Source organism: Prionailurus viverrinus, chromosome D3 (assembly GCF_022837055.1).
Source record: "Prionailurus viverrinus isolate Anna chromosome D3, UM_Priviv_1.0, whole genome shotgun sequence".
Taxonomy (NCBI): domain Eukaryota; kingdom Metazoa; phylum Chordata; class Mammalia; order Carnivora; family Felidae; genus Prionailurus; species Prionailurus viverrinus.
The window spans coordinates 18,077,249-18,100,063 of NC_062572.1; the positions used below are offsets into that span (position 1 = coordinate 18,077,249).

Here is a 22,815-nt window from a genome sequence, read left to right on the forward strand (position 1 = left end):
GGGTGGGGGGGGGTGGAGGAGAGAGTCCAGAAATGTCAACAATTTCCTTCTCTCAGGTGTTACCCAGTGGAGTTTTATAAACCCTGAAGTTATCTCCGTGCCCAGACCCCCCCCCTTATGTCCTGATATTTGTGCAGCAGATGGCCACACACCCTCTAAAGGAAATAGCTTCGCTGCAAAATCAATTAGCACACAATGGGAAATCGAGATAAATCTGTCCCTGTCTTGCCAAGCTGTGCAGGGAGAGCTCCCAAACCGGGCCGCCTTCAGGGACGAAGTCGGACCGCTGGGATGGGCCAGGAGATCAGAGGCTCTTTTGCAGGAAGCCAAGGGGCAGCTGAAGGGACATCTGCAAAAGCCACACAGCTGTGACAGCAGATGGAAACAGGGAGCGGGTGACTGCAGACAAACGGGGTCAGCGAACTGAAGGCTGCAAGGCCCTCAGGAGAGCAAGATGTGCATCAGACGGGAGGGTCCAGGAGCCGGAGTGAGGGCGGCAGCACCCTGGACTCAGACGGGGGGAAGAACCCAGGCGGACTGGTGGTTTGCAGGGAGGCCATACTGGCCCGGTCGGGGCTGATTTCACGGATACGGCAAAGCCGAGGATGGGGTTTCTCGACACCTCACCTCCTCGAGAATGGAAGGGGCTGGCAGGGTGGCACCTGGAAGCTTTATTTGCACAGCACGTAGACCCACCGGCCTGCCTGTTTATACTGGAAGCAGCTGGCCGGTCAGGTGGGTCCACGCTCGCTTCCTAGACCCCAGGCTTCAAATTCATCCCCGTTATGTGCATTTTGTTTTGTTGTTTTTTTGTTTGTTTGTTTCACTGCTGGTCTGAAATCTAACCGCCACCAAAAAATGCAAACAAACTGAGATTTGGTAAGGACATGTTGCATAGCTTTGCCCCTGATGGGGTGCAAAGCAGAAGATGGGGTTTCTCTCGATAGCATCACAGAGGGTTTTCTCTCAGTGAGGCAGAGTTGTTCCATAGGAGAATAAGGGGAGGACTAAAGATGGGGGACACCAGTGACAGGCACGGGGCAACGGGACCTCTGATGGTCTGTTCCTTTCCATGAATGAATAGGAAGGTTGCATGAACACAGGTGCACAAGCTGGGCCATACCTTGGGGCACCTGCCTGAGCGGCTTTCTTGGCAGACGCAACCCCAAAAGTGCCCAGAGTCCACATATGACCTGGCCCACACCCCTCCTCCTTTGGCTGAGCGACTCCCCAAAGGCAGAGCTCCCAAGAATGTCCACTTGGTGTCAGATCCTTTTCTGATACCACTTTTGACACCAACGACAAAAGTGGGGTCCCATGTCACAGTCAAGGATGGGGGAAACGAAGGCTCACTGGGGCCCCCACCTTGAGATCAGTGACCGTGTCCCTTTGGTGCTACGGGTCCTGTGGTTTAAAACCAGAGGTCCACCAGACATCAAAGGCTCCACAAACCGGGAGACGGCGGTGTCTGGGATTGCCATTAATTTGTGCCCACCCAGCGTCTGCCGGTTTCCTCCTCAGACCAGCTTCTTTCGCTTCTCCACCCACTTACTTTGCTTTGTTTATAAAATGGTACGCCTCGTTCCAGTGGGCAAGAAGGTCTGTTGTTTCCTCGTCGTAGACTCGGATGTTATGATATGCAAATAAGCCAGGGAAAAAATTATCTATTTCTCTAGTGACATTTAAAATGTAGTCAACACTGTAATGAGAAAAAAATAAAGGACAAATTTGGAGAATCAGAACGAGGAACTACAAAGAACAAAGTAACAGAAATACTGAGCAAAGAAAAAATTAAATACATGCGCATGAAGGATATGTGTTTATGGTAGGGTTTTTGTTTCTCCTTAATAGTCATTAACACACATTGGTGTGCTTTCTAAATGTCCTCTGTGTGATGAGAACATATTATATTTAAAATTAAAAAAACATATTCCTTTATAAAAAACTCAGGAAAAAGAAAGTTCAAAGCATTGCTAAGCAATATGAATTCTGGAAAGCAGACATGTGTATTACTTAAATACATTTTCAAACGCTCTTGAAGTTTCAAAATTCATTAACTGTTATGAATATACTGAGGCTTTAAAAAAAACAAAGTCTCTACTTTTAAAGAGCTAAAAAAAAAAATAGACTCTATCCATCCATTATTCATGTACCTAAGAACTGCCTTAAATCCTTCTTGAAACAAGGCAGACTAGAAACAAATAAATTGTTGAGAAGGTCCTCAAATGCTGGTTCTGTAGTTCTTTAAATGTGATACTTCTATTCCCGGAAGACCAAAATAATTTCAGGAGTTAGAAAATACCTCCAATAGGTTTTGTAAGAGAATACCTTTAAAAATCATTTACGTGTTCCCAGCAAGAGAAGGCATAGATAGTATTGCTGTACATTTGAAGAATATTTTTTTGTCGCAAGAACACATCTTAACCAGTAGTTCTAAAGATATATTTTAAGATTTGTTTAGTCTTGATTTTTAAATGCAGTAATTCAAGAATGCCATCATGTCAGACCCACAGAATGGTGATTTTGTGGCTGTGTTGTTTAAAAAAAAATGTCCAGACATCTGTTCTTGAAGACCTAGATTTAAACATTTTTTTTTTTTTTAATTCCTGCTGTTGGGCATTTCTCAGACTGAGACAGGCGTATGTTTCTGGCCAACACTGAGCATTTTAACCACAAGATTCCCACCAGGACCCAGAGTGGAACGTCCGGTAGAAGCAGGAGTGGTCCTGGGATCAGGGTTGCTGCGCGGTCCCCACCAGGACCGCCGGCAGGCGTGCGGGCAGTGGTGCACGTGAGGGGGCTCGTGGCCTTGTCAGCACCCACGCCGTCCTATGCCACTGGAGTGTGACTGCGAACCGCTCTTGCTGACACACACAATCACACGGAACCCCGTTAAAGTCTAAAACCCGTGAATTATTCAGGAGGTGGCATTCAGAAGCACATCCGTTTAGCCGTGCAAAGCTGCCCAGCCATGGCAGGTGGCTCGGAGACGGGTGCCTGCAGTTACAAGGGCTCGACCTTGAGGGTTTCTAGGCTGCCTGGAAGGACAAGGGAAGACGAGGGGAGCAGACTCACCCTGAGCCCTGCAGCTCCTCCAGATTGGACGCATTCCATTCAGAGCCCTGGGGGACAGATCACACAAACCCCCGTGAGTGTCACATGTCAGCCTCAGAGCTGCTTATGGGATGCACGGCGTGGGCTAGCCCTGACGGGGATGGTCCTTGCGCGGGCCCTTGGCCTTCGACAACGGATAGAACCGAAACAGGCCTGTATTGAAGCAGCTTCCCGAGGCAGTCACAGCGTCATCAGCCTGAGCGTGACGCCCTCTGGCCTTCGGGAAAGAGCAAGTTCAGAAACACCTGCACCCCCTCTTGCCACTTCCTTTCCTAAGTCCCCAGCAGGGTCCTGTCACCAGAGGCAGTGACCTCCGACCTCCCACTCAGGAGAGGGCACTTGCCCACACTGCTAATTGAAAGCAAGAGTCGTTTGGGGCGCCTGGGTGGCTCAGCTGGTTAAGCGCCCGACTTCAGCTCAGGTCATGATCTCACGGCTCGTGAGTTCGAGCCCTGCATCGGACTCTGGGCTGCCAACGCAGAGCCCGCTTCGGATTGTGTCTCCCTCTCTCTCTGCCCTTCCCCTGCTCGTTCTCGTTCTTGCTCTCTCTCAAAAATAAAGAAACGTTAAAAAAATAATAACGACAAAAAAAAGAAAGCAGGAGTAGGTCTACCTTTCCTGGGAAGTATTTTTAAAAGGTCCCATAGTTCCACATATAAAAAGCTGTCCTGCAGAAACACCCAGAATTTGCACAGAGATTTACGTACAAGGATAGTTATGGTTATTTCTAATGACAAACACTGGAAAACAACTCAGAGGTCTGACAAGAAGAAACCAGTAAAATAAACGATGATGAGCCCATATGATAGGGCACTTGAAAAAAATCAGAGTTTACGGTGGTTAGTCAGTGACACAGGGAAATGCCACAGAACGACAACAATTTAAAACAAGAAACAGGATACGGAACTATACAAATAGTATGATTCTTTCCTTTTCTCTCTTTTAAGAAGTTCTATAGACATGAAAAGAAAAAAAAAACACAAATGGGAAAATAAATATACCGGAACGTTCACAGTGACTGCATCCAGGTTTGTAAAATTGGGAATGCTTTTCATTTTCTTCTTTAGAGTTTCTCTTATTTCCTTACCTTCCATAACATGTTTTGATTTAATACCTTGTAGAGCAGACTAAAACACAAACCCTCCATTTCGGAGAGTATGAGGAACATAGAAGGGGAAGAAAAGCAAAAGAAGAAACTATCACTTCGCTCTTAGGAAATGCAAACAACGTGGAGTCAAAACAGCCAAAGACACTCCCCCCTCCCAAGTCTCCCTAGAAGCTTCTTTTCCCAGGAAGGCAGGCCCCTCAGGACGCAGGGGCTGCAGGGGGACCAGTGAAGCTGGCATCATGTGGGCGCTAGCTGGATTTCTGTGCTGCAGGGAGAGGCTCAAATATAAAAATTCCTTTAGTATCTCTCATGGAAAAAGTGACATAAAGCATCAAACCGCACCGAAAAAATAAAGAGAGCTCCACTAAATGTGTGAGCACCCTCTTGTTGTGATCACCACCTAGTGGAGGGACAGCCTGCCTTCTGTTGTTTTCCACCAGGAAGAACTACCAGCTTCCCAGGGAGATTAGAGCCCAGCGCTGCCTGACAGCTTTCAAGATACAGGCTTCAAATCCACATATTCACATACGTTTTAACACGAACGTTAAACATATACATATGTAGCGACAGATATAAACGAATTCACTAAATACATCTGTATTTAACATATTAAGTATATATCACGACACATGCGTCTGGGGAACTATTAAGAACTTCTTGTGGGCAGAAAGCAAAAATCGGTCATGTCTTCAGCAGCCAATAAACTACCTCCACTTTCCCAGGAAGTGACTTCTGCTCTGACAACGGGTGCCATTTCTTAGTGCCTACAGAAACCGCACTCGGTGCTTTATATGCGTCTTTTACTTCATCCTCATAATGATCCCTCATGGTACAGAATGAAGGAGAGAAGCCAGAGAGACTCGGTCCCGGTCACACAGCCACTCAGGCTGGGGAGTGGGAACTTGGCCCTGGTGGGTCTGATTTTCATCACATTGCATTGCTTCTCTAATTTTAGCAACATGCCTTCCTCTATAGTCTCTCTGAGAGGCTCTGGGAACTCGCCAGTTGCCTTCTATGGAGATTTACGGCATTAAGAAAATCTGAGCAAGAGACGGAGGTAGGGAGATTCCACCCCGCCCTCGCCCATTCCTTCGGTGGGCCTGGGAGCGGTGCACGGAGCAGGCTTCCGGACAGAGAGGGGAAGCTGGGTTTTGGATGTTTGGTCTGTTTTCCCTACTGTTTCTCACGTCTCAGGATGCCGAGGCATAACCCTGGGGTTTGGCGAGCATGCTCCCTCTAGTAACTGGGGGTTCTGAGCCCGCACACCGTTTGGAGGGAACTGGGTGGGGCCTCTGTGTGTTAGTGACTGAAGACCAAGGATGGAGAGAGTCTGAAAACTGCTGTCAGTGGACTATGCCAGAGAGCCTTCAAACAACTCCCCATGGCTCAGCTGGGAACCACCCCTCGGACATCTGGCTCGAGTGCAAGCTCGTGGAGGCCAGAGTGACGGGGTCTGAGACAGGAGTTTCCAGAAGAGTCAGGACCGAGGTGCCAGTAACTCAAGTTTGCTCCCCTTCTCTGGCCTTGCTGCAAACTCCAAACAATCAAGGTCCTGTTGATTTATGTTCCCCCAACCAGACCCTGCCGGGTGCTGTGCCTCTTACGAGATAAAGATGGTCGAAGATGAGGGAGGGTTTGTCCATCTGTCCCAAGATAAGGAGCATCTCGTTGTCTATGAATTCCTTGAATTCTTTCAAGTTACAGTTCATCTGCGTCTCTAATTCATTACGGATCTGTGGAGTGGAAAAGAGTAGGAAAGTGTGTTGTTATAAAACAAAATAAAACAAAACCACAGTTGTCCACCTCCAAAGCAGTAAAGTCACAACTTACACTGTGCTTGTTTTCAGAAATGATCTTTGGTTGTTGGCGAGTTGCTTTGTTTTGATCCCAGAGTAAGCACGCGCACACACACACACACACACACACACACACACACACGCAGACACACACACGGGCAGGTGGTGGGAACGCAGGCTACTCAGCCTCAAAGTCAATCTGACTGGGAAGAGTTGATTATTTTATACGAAGAAGCAGATTCCCCTGGGATCTCTTCTTTTTGAGTTTAAGGCACATTTTTACAATTAAGTATCAACTATATCACAGTCAACCCATAAAGTCAGTTTCATCTTGCTCCGGAAGGCATCATGATGTGACTTTTTATGTGTCTTAACTAATAAAACGATGATGCGTGCCTTTTTAAAATGGCCACTTCAACCCTTTCCATCTGCCTGGTTTAAGCTATTATTATTATTTTTTAATGTTTATTTTTGAGGGAGAGAGCGAGGGAGGGGCAAAGAGAGGAACAGAAGATCCAAAGCAGACTCTGCACTGTCAGTGCAGAGCCCGATGTGGGGCTCGAACTCATGAACTGGGAGATCATGACCTGAGCTGAAGCCAGACGCTTAACTGACTGAGCCACCCAGGTGCCCCTAACCTACTATTATAATTCATCATATTCCTTGAACAAAAAGCAACCCGAGAAAAAGAAAAAAGTGATCCAAGAAAACATTCAAAGGCAGATGGGAGGCAGTCCAGGGTTCGTAAGTCGCTGGTAACTGGTAATCCTGAGATAAGAAACAAGAGTCTGCTGTATCTCAATAAAACACAAGGCAGAGGAGAAGGCCTTAAGAGGGAAATGTTTTCTCAGTGCAACCTATGGGTCTCATGGAATTACCATCAAAGGTCTTATAGGTTCAGAGAGGCCAGGAAATTGGTACGCAGCGTGGCTAGACTCGAACTAGAATGGGACTTGAAGGCCTGCGCTCTTTCCGCTAAGCTCCGTGGGAAAAGCCTCTGAGAGCCAGTGAGCAGGTGCCGGACCCGCCTCTGCTGTGGTTCGGGCAACAGGACAAACGAACACTGCGTGAGCTCTGGCCTGCAAAGGGAAGAGCTCTCTTACTTCTTTTGAGGTCACGTTTTCCAGATCCTGGCTCATCATGATGCTCCGGAGCTTGGCTTTGATGAGGCGCTCGGTCCTCTCCCCTTCAGTTGGCCTGGAAAGGAAGGACATTCGGTAACACGCGCAACGAGAGGGGGCCTGAGCTCAGCGTTTACAGGAACCCCAGATGCTCCTGGGCCTAACGAGAACATGGCCTGGACTCAGAGAACTACCGTCTCGCTGTGCATGTTTTGGGGGAGGGGGGAAGGGACAGAGAAGTCCGGCTCTGGGTCTAGAACTCCTGTGGGAGTCCACAGAGCGGTGAGCAGATGGAGTGCACAAACGATGGCTGGAAAGCAGATCCTCGCTCAGGTCTGCAGAGAATCACTCTCAAGGCCAGATGCTGGAAGCCCCAGTGTAGTGTCCTGCCCCCCTCTCCCGCCACCCCGCTCCCCAACAACCAGACCCTTTTGTCTCTGCTTGAATGTATCTGGGCGTGACGACAGCACTGTGTCCAGAGACAGTCCAGAGTTCCCCTTGTGTCCAGCTCCCGTGATGGCCTTCTAACGTGGAGAATCTACACGTTACCCGGTAACTTCTACCCATCAGCCCTGGTTCTACACAGACCAGGATAATTCTTCCACAGGACGCCCCTTTATGTATTCAAAGGCAACTAACGTTCTCCCCAAACCTCTCATAATCTGAGGCCTCATGGAATGTGGCTTCCGGTCCTCTCCTCACTCAGGCTGACCTCTCTGTCCATGGCCCTCTTTAATGCAGTCCCAGAGGGACATACAACTCAGGGGGAGGACAGTCCTAACCAAGATAGAAGGACCACTTCCTTCTGGACCCAGACTTTTCATTTAGTGTATGTGGCCTCAGGCCACCTGAGCTCCATTGGAGGCCACGTGACATAGGCCACTCGATCGTGGCCTCTAAGGCAGGCTGCACTTGGCCAGTGCTGGTGCAGTTGTATTTTAGGATCCCAGGACAATGGATCTATAATACTCCTAGGAGCACAGGGAAAGGCCAGACCCCAGGGCACTGCCCAAGAGCCAGTGACATACGTGGGCCGCAAGTTCCTCTGAGAAGCTGACAGGAGTTAGGGAGCTGTGCCCCAGAAATGCATTCACGCTGGAACCCGTCTCTGATGTGAATGGAGGGGGGGTGGTCACACCATTGCGGAGCCAAAGACCACCCACGGGCAGCAGGTTAGGGACCCCCGCTCGGAACGCTGGTCCTGGGAGAGGTGGCCCTCGGTCGCCGGACTGCAGGGCAGGTGTCACCTCGTGCAGACTCCGGGTCGGCCGGCGTGGGCAAGGCAGCGCCGCACTTACTTGTCCACAAATAGGGCCGGGGAGTCGGGCCGCGTGGACTCCAGGTCCTGCATGGCGTTCCACTCGTTGATGCAGCTCTGATCGGAGCTGATGCAGCTCTCATAGTAGGTGGCCCAGATGAGAGCCACGCCGCCGGGGAAGTAGTTGTGTCTCCGTGCCACTTCGCAGGCCTTGTGAAGGACCTGCAGGGCAGACCTGGGGTGAGGAGGGGGGACAGGGTCAGGCCCGGGGGAGGCACAGGAGTGCTGGGCCTTCCCCTTGACTGGGGGCTGAGATCGGGGCCGAGCAGGGGGTGATCCCTGAAAGACTTCCTACCGGAGTCAACCCTGCCATGTACCGGGTTCCCGGGGGGACACAAGGCAGCCCGAAACCTCCGGATTAACACGCCCAGTCTCCGTGACACAAGCTTTGAACCCAAGAGTGGATGGGACATCCTTTATCGTGCCCAGCAAGGCAACAAACAGTACAGATGTTGTTATCACCCGCCCAGGCTGGCTCACGGAGCCCTTCATACTTCATAACTCCCAAGAATGAAGATTTATTTCTGAGGCTGTGGGGATACCCTGAATTTAGGAGCCACCTCGAAGCCTAGGAGGCTCTGAGCAGGAAGGAATCTTTAACTAACAGCGGAGACCTTTTACCGCGTTCTGAACGACGTACTGTGGAACCCTTTCCCATCAGTGTTAATAATCGCTTCAAGGCTTAGGTCTCTCGGGGGAATGAGGTTCCGGAAACTCAGGTTAATACAGGAACGAAATGAAGATGGGGTTCGGGAAGGAGTGGGGTGGAAGGAACAACACGGAAAACGTACACAATAACGGTCAGCTTGGTCCCTTTTCTAAAACTCTTTTTACGAAAATCGAGGCTGAAACTTTCTCAGTGGATGGGGTGAGTTGGGCATTGACGAAGAGTGGAAGCGGGAAGCCCCGGAGGGGAGCGAGAGTCCTCGGAGACGGCACAGAAGCCACCGCCGTCTGGGGCACGCTTCCCAGACACGCCCGTCCCGTCTCCAGGCTGCCTGAGGAGACGGGCTGGAGCCGCACATTTGCTACATTTAGTTTTGCTCCTGAAGTTCTGGAAAAACATGGGGGCCTATTTTGTACTTGCCTGTAGAGAAAGAGACAAGAAACAATCCAGGGGCACCAGGAACATCCAGGACATGGAGAGAATTAGGATTTTGTGATTTTCCCCAGAATGATCCTGAATCGGGGGTGGCGTAGAGTAAGGGACGAGGTAAAAACGAAGCACCATATCGATTTGTGGCCCATGGGAGAATTCTGGGTAACTCGTGCTGGCCCAGAGGAAAAAAGTAATGACCCTGAAACACTGGGGCAGAACCCTTCTCCTCAGGCCCCACCGGCTTTCTCCTGAGTCTTTTCCAGATTACTGGAGAGAGGCACTGTTGTGTTGAGTCTGCTGCACAAGTGGTTTGTGCAGCCCCCCCTCCCCGCCCCATGAGGAAGGCTGTCAGATGCCTGCGCCGGGCTGGGAGAAGCGCTGGACACGACCCGTTTCACCCGGTGCAGACTTTACCGACGGCTACGTCATCCTCCAGGCTGAGTGTGCGCGAGGCCCTGCACCCTGCTTCCCAGGGCAGAAAAGGCCCCTGTGAGAACACGCTCCCAGCACTCCCTGGCACAACATGGGACTCTGTCTGTGCTACGGCCACCTCCCTCAATAGACTTTAAACCCCACGAGGACAGGAATTATGTTCTGTTGTATGTCCTCCCAGATGCCCGCTGCTTGGCAGAGTGCTGTTCCCTGGATGGCACAAACCGAGTGTGTGCCAGGCCCGAAGGACAAGCTAATCTGTGCTGGAATGACATTTGGACAGCCGGAACGGCAAAAAGACAACCCCATTCCTAACTGGCTAAAGGGCCTGAATAGATATTTCTCCAAAGAATGCCCAAATGGCCAATAAGCCTACGAAAAGATGCTCAGTAGTAATTAATTAGGCAAATATAAATCAGAGCCATAATGAGATACCACTTCACACCCCTTGAGCGGGCCATCATGAAAAAATAAAATAAAATAAAATAACGGGGCACTGGAGAGGACGTGGAGGAACTGGGACCCTCGTGCACGGCTCAGGGGGGATGCAAAATGGTGCAGTCGCTGTGGAAAACGGTTTTGGTTCCTTAAAAAGTTAAACACAGCATTAACGTGATCTAGAAATCCCACTTCTAGGTACATACTCAAAAGAACTGAAAGCAGGGACTCAAACAGATACTTCGCCAGTAGCCAAAAGGTGGAAAAAACCCAAATGCCCATCAATAGATGAAAGGATAAACAGAAGAATAGTGTCTAACCACAGACGGGAATAATATTCAGCCTTAAAAAGGATTCGGACACAGGGGCGCCTGGGTGGCTCAGTTGGTTGAGCACCTGACTCTTGATTTCAGCTCAGGTCATCATCACACTGTTTGTGGATTCGAGCCCCGATGTTGGGATCTGAGGTGACATCGCAGAGCCTGCTCAGGATTCCCTCTCTCTCTGGCCCTCCCTGCTTGTGTGCCTGCTCTCTTAAAATAAATGACCTTAAAAAAAAAATTTTTTTTTTTTTTTGCTACAGTATGGACGAACCTCGTCAACATTTTAAGTGAAATAAACCAGACACAAAAGGACAAAGAGTGTACGATTCCACTTGTAGGAAGGACCTGGGATAGGCAGAGTCAGAGAGACAGAATATAGAATAGAGGGTACCAGGGCCTGGGGAGAGAGGGCATGAGTGTTTAATGGGCACAGACTTTCTGTTTGGGATGAAGGAAAAGCTCCAGAAATGGATGGTTATGTTTGCACATCATGGATGTACATTGAATCGCATGCTTAAAACGGTGCATTTTATGTTATGCACATTTTGTGCCACACACACACACACACACACACACACACACACACACACACTCTCACATGCACGCACACGCACGCATACACCTAAATGAGCCTTAAAATCGAAGGGGGTCTTTCAATTCATGCTGGCAGCTAAAAAAAAAAAAAATTTCAAAGGCGATGTAATTCTCTAAAACACACTTACCACATGGCCTGGACAGACACGGGCTTGAAGACGTGCATCCGTCCCGCTGTGCTGACGCTGAACCCACTGAGAAAGACAACCAGAAAAGAACGGAACCGTGGTGAGATACTGGACCCTGTACCCACAGCGAGACGGCGGCTCGAATGGACACCCTGAGGACAAGTGCGTCTTGTGCTTCCTGATAAGGGACTACCAGCCCACTGCATCCGATAAGGGCAACGGTAGGAACAAAGAAAAAGAAAAAGAAAAACAAAACGGACGTTTGCTTCCAACCCAGCTACGTGAGGTCTGTCAAAAACACAAACCCTGGCAAGGGCAACGATGCCATCTGACGCCATCTCGTTCACGTTCCTGCCACCGTCCCAGCAGCCCACCGCGGCTACTTCCTGCCCCACATGTGCCATCCGTTACTTTTGCAATTGCATGGGAAATGTATTCACGGAAGGCAAAAGGTTAAGAAGGAAAAACAGTAGAACCATAATCCTGCCTTTTCCCCCGCCCCCCCCAAAAAGTCACATTTTACTTTTTCTCCCCGAATGCTAACTATGAGGCAAGGTAACTTTTACCGTTGGAATCTCAGTGGAGGGATAAACTTCTACTCCGCTCCTTTCCACTCATGGCAGAACCCGCGTATTTCCCTTGGAAGCAAATGTATGTGGGACCCGGATGGCTCTTCGTCTCTTGTTTACCTGCCCAGGCCAAACGGAAGGGTTCCTCCTCTGCAGCCCCCCAGAGAGGCACCTGAAATGCTGCTCCGCCTGCCAGCTGTCTGTCTGTCTTTCCCGGCACCCCCACAGACCATGGGGCTCCTGCTGTGTCCTTTCCAACTACAAACTTACAGAGACCAGCTCCACCTGGAGGGCACGTACTGAGTATTCATCTAACACATCAAGGTAAACGTATGAATATCAGCTGCCTGCTGCTCTTGAACTTCACACGCGGCGGACCTCCTGTAAATACCCTTCCGTTGCTACTTTGTGACCCAAATGCCCTTATGCAACGCCAAAACGTCCCCTTCCTTGTGTGGCTCACTAAGGGGCATGCTGTTTCTCCCGATGTAATGAGCACATCACACATGTGACCCTGTGGATGATTACCCAACAATGCCCAAAGTAGCTTGGTGTTTCAAAGTCCACAGTGGAAGAATTAAAGAGATCTCCTTACCCATCTCCGTCAAGGTGGATTTTCGTGTCGCTCCACAGCCGGAGAACCATCCCGATGGTACAGCTTTTACTACTCGGGAGGAAAGAGCAGATGCCTTGGAGTTAGGACCCACCTGCCCAAGCACGGTCTTCCCTCTCTGTCTTTACCCCGCCTGGCCAGCTGGCAGGGGGAAACCACCACCTGACCTGGGTCTGGCTGCTGTATGTGTATCTGGGAGAAGCTCTCAGGCCGTCCGCGTAAGGACCGCTCACCACTGGATTCTAGAAGACGGGAGCCTGGGACGGGCCCTCACCAGAGGGGGTCACCAGTGACCTCTACTTGGAGATAGTCACAGGGGACTCTGACCTCACCGAAGTGTGGGTGGAGCACCATAAACACCAGGTCTCAGCTGTGGCTCTCAGGGAGACAGAGAGCAAGCAGTTGACCTCACGCCCATGCTGCCGCAGGGGTGAGGCCGCCAATGGCTGGCACACTCCTGGCACAAGGCCACACGCACTCCAGGGGACGCAGGCGAGTGGTGGCAGCCAGCCGGGCCTCCTGTCCGAGGGTGGCGGGGGTGGGGAGGGTGCCAACACCATTACTGGAGCTCATTTCCGGGCCTCTGTTTCTGTACCTTTGTACAGCTGCGCTTTAAAACCTAGCTTAATCTGCTTTTGTTTTGCTCACCCTACCAGTGAAATGACACTTAATGACTTTGGAGACAGGCGCCACTGAAAAACACAGAGGGAAAGAAAGGGCTTTATCAGAGGGTCCCCTTGGATTATTATGAAAATTCTTCAGGCGTTTACAAAAGAGTCTGCTCGTGACAGACCGCCGTTGCTGCCAAGGCCAACTCCGACAACCTCCAGGGATCTAGAATGCTCACCTCTGCCTCCACTTAGTCACCGCCTGGGAGTGACACGATGCTCATGTGACTGCAGATGGGGAGCTCTGAGCTCCCTGAGACCCCTCTTCCCTGGAGCACTGGGGACCGTGTGGACCCCTTTTCCACCCTCTACTTCTCTGTCTTCGGGGAAGGCAGTTTCCAGCCCTTCGTGTCAAATCAGACTAAGCCTTTTGTGTTAGGCAAATTCTCAGGCCCCAGCCCTTCACTCCTACCCATACTTGATTGGCTAATTATATTTCCTTTGTAGAGCTGCAAAATACAATTTACGCCCAGTCCCGGATGGCCCAGGAGCTACTTGGCTGTATTGGTGCAGACTGGCCCCTCGCAGTCCCAAACTGACATGTGGAAAGCCCAGGGTAGAGGGGGCCCTGGGAACACGTGGCCAGGCCCGGAGTCAAAGCAACGGCAGCATCTAAGCTGGCCTCTCCAAATCACAGAGACGGGGAAGAGCCTAGTGAGTGCTGTGTGCGCGGGGCCAGGTCCATGGAGCACTTTCTCTCAGGCTCTTACCCTACAGTCAAGAACACGAGCAGGGACCATGACACGACCGTAAAAACTCTGCAAATTCCTTAACATGCCCCGATCTGCTATTCTGTGAGTTCCCAGTCTTACAGGGACGGACAGTCAAATTTCTATAGCAAAGGAGGGCCTGTGCACTTGCATACATGGGAAGTGGGGTCTTAGAGGAAGAATGACCTTGAAGGATAGAGTGGGTGGGGGCAGCTGCCCGAGAAGGCGGTGTCAAGTCCCCGGGGCCCGGCATAGCAGGAACAGAGGAGCCAGCTGGGCCAGTGCGGGAGGAACTCAAGGGAATCGTGGAAGTCCTTCACGAACTGCGCGAGACCAACGAGGGCAGCATGGCCGGGCGCCCCCACGGCACTCCAAGTGTCCCGGGTCCCAGACAAAACATCATGCATGACGGAACCTGCGGGTGGCCGCTCCGCTCTCCCGAGGGGGCACATGGATGGCTCTGAAAGAGCACTCGGGAGCTGGCAGGGCCGGTCACTACCACGTGTTCTCCCCTCTAACACTGCACCCGCACCAACCCCCCGGGAGCCCCCTGCAGGTGCCCCTTGTGGGCAACACCCATCTCTTGCTCTTTTTTTTTTTTTTTTTTTTAAGAATAAGGAAGCATAATCTCAAGTCAGGGATTTAAAAAAAAACAGGCGTATCATGCTTTCGGCAGGGCCAAAAGCTCCGGTAAGGACCAGGGCTTTGCTTTCAAGCCAGGATCGAGTCAAAGTGCCTGGTGCTCTGTCAGCGTGGAAGCCGCAGAAAAACGCCCAGTTTCCAGGCCCCGCCTCCACACACCTGGGCGTGCGCGGGGCGGCTGCTCAGGCCCGACCACAGGAAGGCCCACTCGGTGCCCGTCCCCCTCTGACCGCCTGCTCACCCTCTGCGGCCACCCGACCCACCTCCCCGGCCGCAAGGCCCCCGCACCGGCCTCAGGCAGGCCTGTCTACTCCAGCCGCCAAGGATGACGTGGAAGGGCGTGCGTACGTGTCCAATGCTATGGTCACGGCCTCCAGGCTGTGTGATCGGAGAGCAGAGGCCGGGGCTCTCTCACCGATGTGGCTCCGGCACCCGGCAGGGCACTGTGCACACGGCAAGTGCTAACAAATACAGATGCGGTTGAGTCTATGAACGAACTCACCAACAACAGGGTGTACAGGAGAGCTGCGGCCTATCGAAGTGTGGGGTCTACACTGCAGGTCTGCAGCAAAAGTCCCAATTCTGAGGCCCTGCTCCCACCAGGAGGATGGCCTTGGGGTAACCACGCCAACCTCATGAGCTGGATTCCTCACTTGTAAAACATGAACCAGGGCGACCTACCCCACGGGGCAGTTTAATGGTTCCAGGAGACGCTGAGGACGTGTTGTGGCAACTGCACTGTGTTCCCCCACGGAAGCAACAGAGCTGGCTGGCAGGAGGGGCAGACCTGGCAACTCCAGAGGTCTGGGCAGAGATGAGGGGCACATTCCACAGGGAGGCAGGTTGGCTCAGGGCTGGAGAGCGTTACTGGAATGGACCACGCATGATGAGGGAAGTCCCGGAAGGAACTCGGAAAGGCGGGCATTATAATCGCTGGAGGAGTAAATGTAACTGCAACACCGGGGCGCCTGGGGGGCTCAGTCGGTTGAGCGTCCGACTTCGGCTCAGGTCACGATCTCACAGGTTGTGAGTTCAAGCCCCATGTCGGGCTCTGCACTGACAGCTCAGAGCCTGGAGCCTGCTTCGGATGCTGTGTCTCCCTCTCTCTCTGCTCCTCCCCCCACCTCTCTCCCTTGCTCTCTCTCTCTCAAATAAAGAATAATAACCACAATACCATTGGACACAAAATGTCTCTTTGCTTCACCACCTCGCCAACAATGGCCCACAACACAGAGCGCAGCCTGCTTCCGAGAGCACCTGTCTGGGGGTCAGAAGTACCGGGCCGTCTGGCCTTCAGGGGTCTCCTCCCAGCTCAGCTCCTAAGACCCGTCGGGCTACACCTGCTTCCAGATCCAGACTTCCCAACCAGCCCAAGGCCACAGACGCCAGCTCACACTTCTCTCCCAAAGTGTGCCACACAGAACTTCCTCCTAGTGCTATCACGTACCGGGAAGAAGGTCATAGAAGAAAACGCCCTCCGTCTCCATTCGTGTACTTGTTAACAAGCGACAGGGTCCTGGTCACTCTAACGGCAGCTCTCTCAGGGAACAAGATGTGACCGCACAGCTGCCACACCGTTCACTGCTTCTGTGGCTTTTCCCTTCCTCCCATCGAATCTGCCTTCGATGCGCTTCAAACGTGCCCCTGCTTCACCCCGACCCCTGAACCGGCCCTGCTGCCCGCCTGCCCTTGAAGACTCGGTTCGCCATCGCAGGCCGCGGAAGGCCTCTGGCTTGCCCCCTCCGACCCCACCCCTCTCCTGTGTTTCCACAGCCCCCCCCACCCGAAGCATCTCTCTGTCACTGAGCCCACCACCCTGCTTTCCGGTTATGGCTCCTTCCTCGCTAAGCTTCTCGACTCTCTGGGGTGGGGAACTGTGTACGGCTGTTTCTTCACGCATCTGGCCCGTTGCCTCATACACAGGAGAACGCACGCACTTTCCTTGGTGGGTGAGAAGATTGAAAATGAATAGCCAGAACCCATCTTAGTCCAGTTCTCACAAATCCAGGTTCTACAACGATCTCACACATACTCATTTATCGTAGATGCGAGAAGAGCCGTTGACACTCATCGCACACGCATAACAGGGTCTATGATGATACAAGTAACCTGGCCTCCGGGTATTGGGAGGCTCCAAACCCCTCTACAAGCTTCTGACCAAGGACCCGTCAACAAGGACTTGGGATTCCACTTGGGATAGTGATACAGGGTGAGGTGCTCGATATGATACCTTTCACTCCCGCACTTCAACATGGGACCCTCTGGAGAGCACCCTCCCTGCCTCACTGGGCTGGCTCCTGCTTGTCCCTGGGTGTTCACCACAGCTGCCACCTCCTTCAGGAAGCCTTCCTGGCTAAGGTGCTCTCTCCTACAGTACCCGGATAGTAGCCGGTGGTAAACCTCTAAGCCCAGCGTAACTTTCCTTAGACTCAGAGCTGAGAGCGGAGGCTGGATCTAGCACGGTGCCCGGCACACAAGAGCTGAATGGTGTGGTCTACAGTTCCACGTGCCTGGTCACCCCCACCGCCCACTGCCCATCACACACCCCACCATCATCTCCATGGATACAGGACCACGGACGCCTTTCTCCAGCAGCAGCCCTTGTCCCCCCACCGCAGAAGGGAAGCAGCACCCACCAGACTCACCTCTCCTTACTGGAAAAGTCGACTCCCAGCAAGATGCTCTCCTCCGTGTCCTGGCGCCCGCTGCTGTCTACCACCACCATGTACCGGACCCGCTCCGCCCAGGCGCTCTCCAAGCGCACGGCCTAGACGGGCAAAGACGCTCTCACTGGCCTGCCTTTCCGGATGGTGGCCCCTTCCGTCACCAAATCAACACCAAGGACTTTTGTGTTCTACCTTTCCCCCTGTGAGTTCAGGAATTAAGATGAGATTCTTAATTCTCGTGTCTTGTTCATATCCACGCACGAGGGACAGTGCTTGGCTCGGAGGAAATCCCTCAAAGTCGCTCAAATGGGTGAACAGATAACAGTCCAGAGACTGAAAATCTCAACCCAGCACAGACTGACCCCGACACCTAATACATCCTTTCTCCGGACGGTGTGGGTGATGGTGAGCAAACCTGGCTTGGGCTTTTGTGAAATATGGGGGGAAGAATTTGCTGCAACACAGAAATGCCCCGCCTCCCACTGCTCGTGAATAATTCCCTACCAAATCGCACGATTAAAAATTAAAACTTGCCACTCTCGTCTCTTCTTACCAGCTTGATCCGATCTTCACAACGCAGGAGGTTGATCATTATTTGAAGATGTTGGGGCAGGTCACCTGTTGGACCAACAAAGAAAGTTTTAAGAGGTCGCCCACCCACCTTCTAGGCAGAAACCTGCAAGACGCTGATGATGTTAAGGGCCTGGGAGAAGACGGAGAAGTCAAAATCCCTCCACCTACACCACACGGAACCGTCCCAAAGACTAAGAGGCTCAATTTCTCTTACTCCATTCCTGAATGTTGCTCGATGAGGGTGGGGAGATCTAGCTGACTGCCATGTTTTTAGAAGTTGCTTTTATGTTCTAAAATGCTTGCAATATGGGCTCTTTAAATACAAGATGTAAAAAGATACAGACAAGCCTAGAGGGGAAATGTTATCAAGTTCAGGGGCGACTGGGTGGCTCAGTCGGTTAAGCGTCTGACTTTGGCTCAGGTTATGATCTCAGGGTTCGTGGGTTCGAGCCCCGACTTGGGCTCAGCACTGACAGTGCAGAGTCTGCTTGGGATTCTCTCTCCCCTTCTCTCTGCCCCACCCCCCTACTCTTGAAATAAAGAAAGAGAAAGAAAGAAAGATGTTAGCAAGTTCAAACAAACGTTCCTGTGCAGGATGAGGGAGCAGGAACTACAGACAGGGCCGGGGCAGGGGATCTGCTAAGAGTTGGTGTGAAAGAGAAAGGTCTGGAGGTCATTTTTCCTGTTTAATACTCTCCTGCATTTTCCATAAGACAGAGACTCCTTCTACAACCTGGAGAGGAAGCAAGTCAGGTGACTACAGACAGCAGGTACTTGTTGGGTGTCCAGAAAGACAACGTGAATTGACAACGAGCACCGTCACTGTCTCTTCTCTTGCTAAAAGTTCTGTCCTTGACAGCTGTTCCCAGCCCTTCTTCGCTGCTGGCCACACTGGCACCCCCCCCAACCTATGAGATGCTCAAGGAGGAGCACGAGGTGGCTGCCCGCGGGGCGCCCCAGAGCTAGGCCCCCGTGAAGACCACAGTGATCAACATCCACAGCAAGACCTCCGTGCCCGACCACACCGTCTGGTCCCTGTGCCGCCTGGGTTTTGTGTCATTCTCCTACTCCCTGAAGTCTGGGGACCAGAGGATGGCAGGTGAGTGAGTGGGGGCCCAGGCCTTCGTCTCCACTGCCAAGTGCTTGCACATCTGGGCTCTGGTCATGGGCCTCCTTCTGATCATTACACTCAATGTTGTTTTCGCCCACTGGCTCAGTGATGATCACCCAGGCGATTTCAGCGATCATTATTGAAGGTTATGGAGGCTACTAGCGGCTGCCTGTGGCCTGAGGCTGGCACCCGTTTTCGCAGCAGTTTGTATACGCATCACTCACTCTACAACTGAATCCAATAAAGCGTTATTACTTTATAAAGGCAGTGATCGGAGCTTCCAGCTTCTCCGAGCAGCCCAGGGCCCAGGTGGTGCCTCCGGGCTGGAGCGGAGGGAGCAAAGACCCTCAGAGCCGGGGAGTCTCCACAGAGTTTCCACAGACACAGAGGATCAACACAGCTGAAAACAAGCCGTGTGTTCCAGGCACAGGGCCCCTAACTGAGGTTCATAATCAGTGAGTAGTAAGTGGGACGCTGACACAGCTCTCTCCCCAGCTGGTACATTTCTGTTAATGTTTCTTTCTGAAGGAAAGGCTCATCTGCAAAGATGCTGATCTACCAGAAAGGATGAGTAACTCACAGATCTGTATTAATTCTGATTTGTGCAACATCCTGAGAAACAGAGTTATCTTTAAAAAGAAATTAACCTGTAGGTCACAACCAGAATCCGAGAAGGATCAATACACTGGATTTGTTTCTTTTTTTTTTTTTTTAATTTTTTTTAACGTTTTATTTTATTTTTGAGAGAGAGAGACAGAGCATGAGCATGAGCATGAGCAGGGGAGGAGCAGAGAGAGAGGGAGACAGAATCCGAAACAGGCTCCAGGCGCTGAGCTGTCAGCACAGAGCCCGATGCGGAGCTCGAACTCACAAACGGTGAGATCGTGACCTGAGCCGAAGCCAGACACTCAACAAACTGAGCCACCCAGGTGCCCCCACTGGATTCGTTTCTTTTGCAGAAGCATCTTTCACATTGTAGGGCAGGTTGAAATATATGATGTCCGAATCGTACTTCCTTCCTCAGGGAGGACTCAGGTCGTTAGAAGCTTGCTCCCTTCGTCTGCTCTCCCCGTTACAGGACTGCACTGTGTCAAACACCCCACACCGGCACTGCTTTCCGTAAGGGTTGACTGGCAGGTGACAGGTCACATTAAAAGAGGACAACGTGCTCCCCATCCCCCTCCGTCTACAACAGCACCCCTGCCTGGCGTGGCCCCCACGCCCCAATGGCACGTAACCACCTCAGCTGGTTCTGGGCCTGCCTGCACCCCAGCACCACCCGCTCTGAGTCACAGCACACAGAGGAAAGCAAAAACAAGCCCCTTTGTCTGACGTGTGCCTAAATGAAAGGGGCATTTTCCACATAGATAGGCTCCTTTCAGCGGGACCTGGCTATGGAGATGTGGACTTGCTGACCGACAGAACTCCCAGCCGTGGTCTGCCTTCCACACACTGTCTCTATACGCTGAAGTGTTCACTCAGCACTTGCAAAAAGATCAGAGAACATAAGCCTCAAGTATAGGCCCCTCACAAGTGCCTCAGACTGGGGACCGGCTGACACGACCGGAATGACCTTCGCATGGGCAAAATGAACCATCATTTGTACTCCGCTCTGCGTGATTACTGATGGGATTGTGGGTCTTCCAGGGCACTTGACGGTAATTCTAGAAAAACAGGAATCAACGTCAAATCCAGTCTGTGCCTGCCCCAGGGTCGTTTACTGAGACAGTCATGGTCCCTCTGCCTTCCTGAGCTCATCGGTCATTCCAGACCTCGGGGGCAGAAGAGCCACCAAGCCTGTGGCTTTCTTTCTACTCTCCTGTACGCTCCAGAGATGCAGGAACCAGCCGGACTTGGGGTTTTTATGTGGCTTTGCACCTCCTTCCCCAAGCTTGCACACAGTACGGAAACACTGTTTGAATCAGAGGATGGAGACATTTTATATGGAGAGTGAACAAAGCGGGAGCATTCGCTCTGTTGTAGGTGTTAAGACATGAACAATGGTTAAATTCCTGACAGGGCAGAACCGTGAGCAGGTTCAAGAAAGAGGGTTCTGTTTGCAGGGTGACTGTCCTTGCTACCGCGGTCGTGACAATCACAGCTCCAGACACAGAGCACCCACAGGGAGGGAAGGATGTTACACGCATACATTTCACATTCCATGCTGTGTGAGTTACCGGTATTTGAGGCCCGTTGTAAAGATCAGGCAACTGAGGGTCAGGAGTCGACCGTGACTGCTCAGTAAGTTGTACAACTGGGATCAGAAGCCAGGTCTATCTGGCTCCAAGACACGTATTCTTGCCCCAAACCATACCGCCTCCTTGTGCAGGACGACTATTTTCCGAGCTTAAAACAGACTCAAATCTTGATTCCGCATATCCGTACGGGGAAAGTACTGACTGGGCCTTGCTGTTTCTGTCAACTGTAAGACACGAAATTCGAACCGAAGCACTTGGATCCAAAATGAGGCTGGAGGACTCGAGGTTGGAGACAAAAGGATCACAGAGACAAGAAAACTGGCTGCAGCTGCTGGCTGCTTTCGAGGCCTTCGCAGATGGCATTGAGGCGTGCGCTGCCCGTCCGAGAAGCGCCCAAAGAGGCCGTGGACCCGTTACAAAGATTCACTTGTACGCGGAGGTTTCTGATTCCTCTTTTAAACCGCCTTCGGTTTCAGAGTTAAGTCACCTAAGAAAACCGGTCTTCTTGCCATCTAAGCATTTCTTTTTCGTATGCTGTTGCACCTAAATGAATACTGGGTTTGATCCCCACTTTATCACTTCCTGTCTGCTTTCAAAAACCAAACCCACTGTTCAATAATAAAGTCTTCTCACCCCCCAGTGCCTTCCAAAGACTCATAAAGAAATCCTCCAAATGAAAGCTTTCCAAACGCTCGGGGAAATGACCAGAGTCCTCCAAGTAGGTACACAGCATCCCAAGGCGGTTACTTCCAAGGGGACAACATCTGGCTATCACACGCACTGGTGCCCTTGTTAAAAAAAATCCCACTGCAACTTGAAATCTGCAGTTAACTGATAAACCGGGAGTGGGAAATCTTTGCATCCAGATGGAACGCTGCCGACTGCCTTACTGCTTCCGTAGAAATGCACGGCCAAAGGGTCACTGGCTCCCAGAGCCACCTGGAAAACACGCCTGGCCTGCCCGCTCAAGAAAAGAGCTTCTCCCATGCAGCAGGCATCATAAGCCTGCGTTCCGCTATTTCTCTGGCCTTGAAAGCCAGCCAAGGGCTCACCACCGTGATGGAAGGTTCCTCCGTTTGCACAGAAAGTAAGTTCCAATGTAAGAACCTCAATTTACCTGCATGCTTGTGGGGATGCTGAAGACTTCGCTGGCTTTGAGGGCTGTTTCCCTGTTGTAAGAAGAGGGCCGCTCCTTTCACCATGAAAAAGCTCTCACTTAAGCTGGGAAGAATAAAAGCAGAGCACAGTCAGGCTAGAGTTCAGAGAGGAAAATGGGCAAAGACATGCAGCGGAGGAAAAGCTGTCGTGTGGACGAACGGCGTGTAAGATGCACAGGGGACAAAACCACTTTTATGACCATTTCACACGGCGCTCTTTCCAACCTTGGCTACAAGCCTGCTGCTGAGAGTCTATGGGATGCAATCACGCTACTGCTAAAAGGCCCAAGGTTCTTTGGGCTCTTGCAAGGCGGAGCGCCCCCTTCCTGCAGGATACGGCGAACCAGCTCCCCGTAACACAAAATCTTCTAAAAACAGAGACCAACTCTCTGATTGAGAGGGGGCGGTTCCCTCTGTGAATTTTTCGCGGTCTTGCT

General features: G+C 51.6%; 1 protein-coding gene across 7 annotated transcripts in view; it reads right to left on the reverse strand.

Moving 5' to 3' along the window:
- SSH1 (slingshot protein phosphatase 1) overlaps window positions 1-22,815 on the reverse strand; it is a 64,096-nt gene that overhangs the window by 11,924 nt on the left and 29,357 nt on the right. For 2 of the 7 annotated variants that reach the window (XM_047827300.1, XM_047827298.1), the window contains exons 3-12: window positions 22,339-22,442; window positions 17,893-17,957; window positions 17,319-17,440; window positions 12,636-12,704; window positions 11,472-11,537; window positions 8,438-8,632; window positions 7,122-7,215; window positions 5,827-5,955; window positions 3,076-3,122; window positions 1,553-1,699 (exon numbers count right to left, since the gene is read on the reverse strand). In XM_047827300.1, coding sequence (XP_047683256.1) covers window positions 1,553-1,699; window positions 3,076-3,122; window positions 5,827-5,955; window positions 7,122-7,215; window positions 8,438-8,632; window positions 11,472-11,537; window positions 12,636-12,704; window positions 17,319-17,440; window positions 17,893-17,957; window positions 22,339-22,442 — 1,038 coding nt within the window. Of the gene's footprint in view, window positions 1-1,552; window positions 1,700-3,075; window positions 3,123-5,826; window positions 5,956-7,121; window positions 7,216-8,437; window positions 8,633-11,471; window positions 11,538-12,037; window positions 16,388-17,318; window positions 17,441-17,873; window positions 17,958-22,338; window positions 22,443-22,815 lie in introns of those variants that run through there. The other 5 variants (XM_047827299.1, XM_047827301.1, XM_047827302.1 and 2 more) reach the window with 5 other exon arrangements.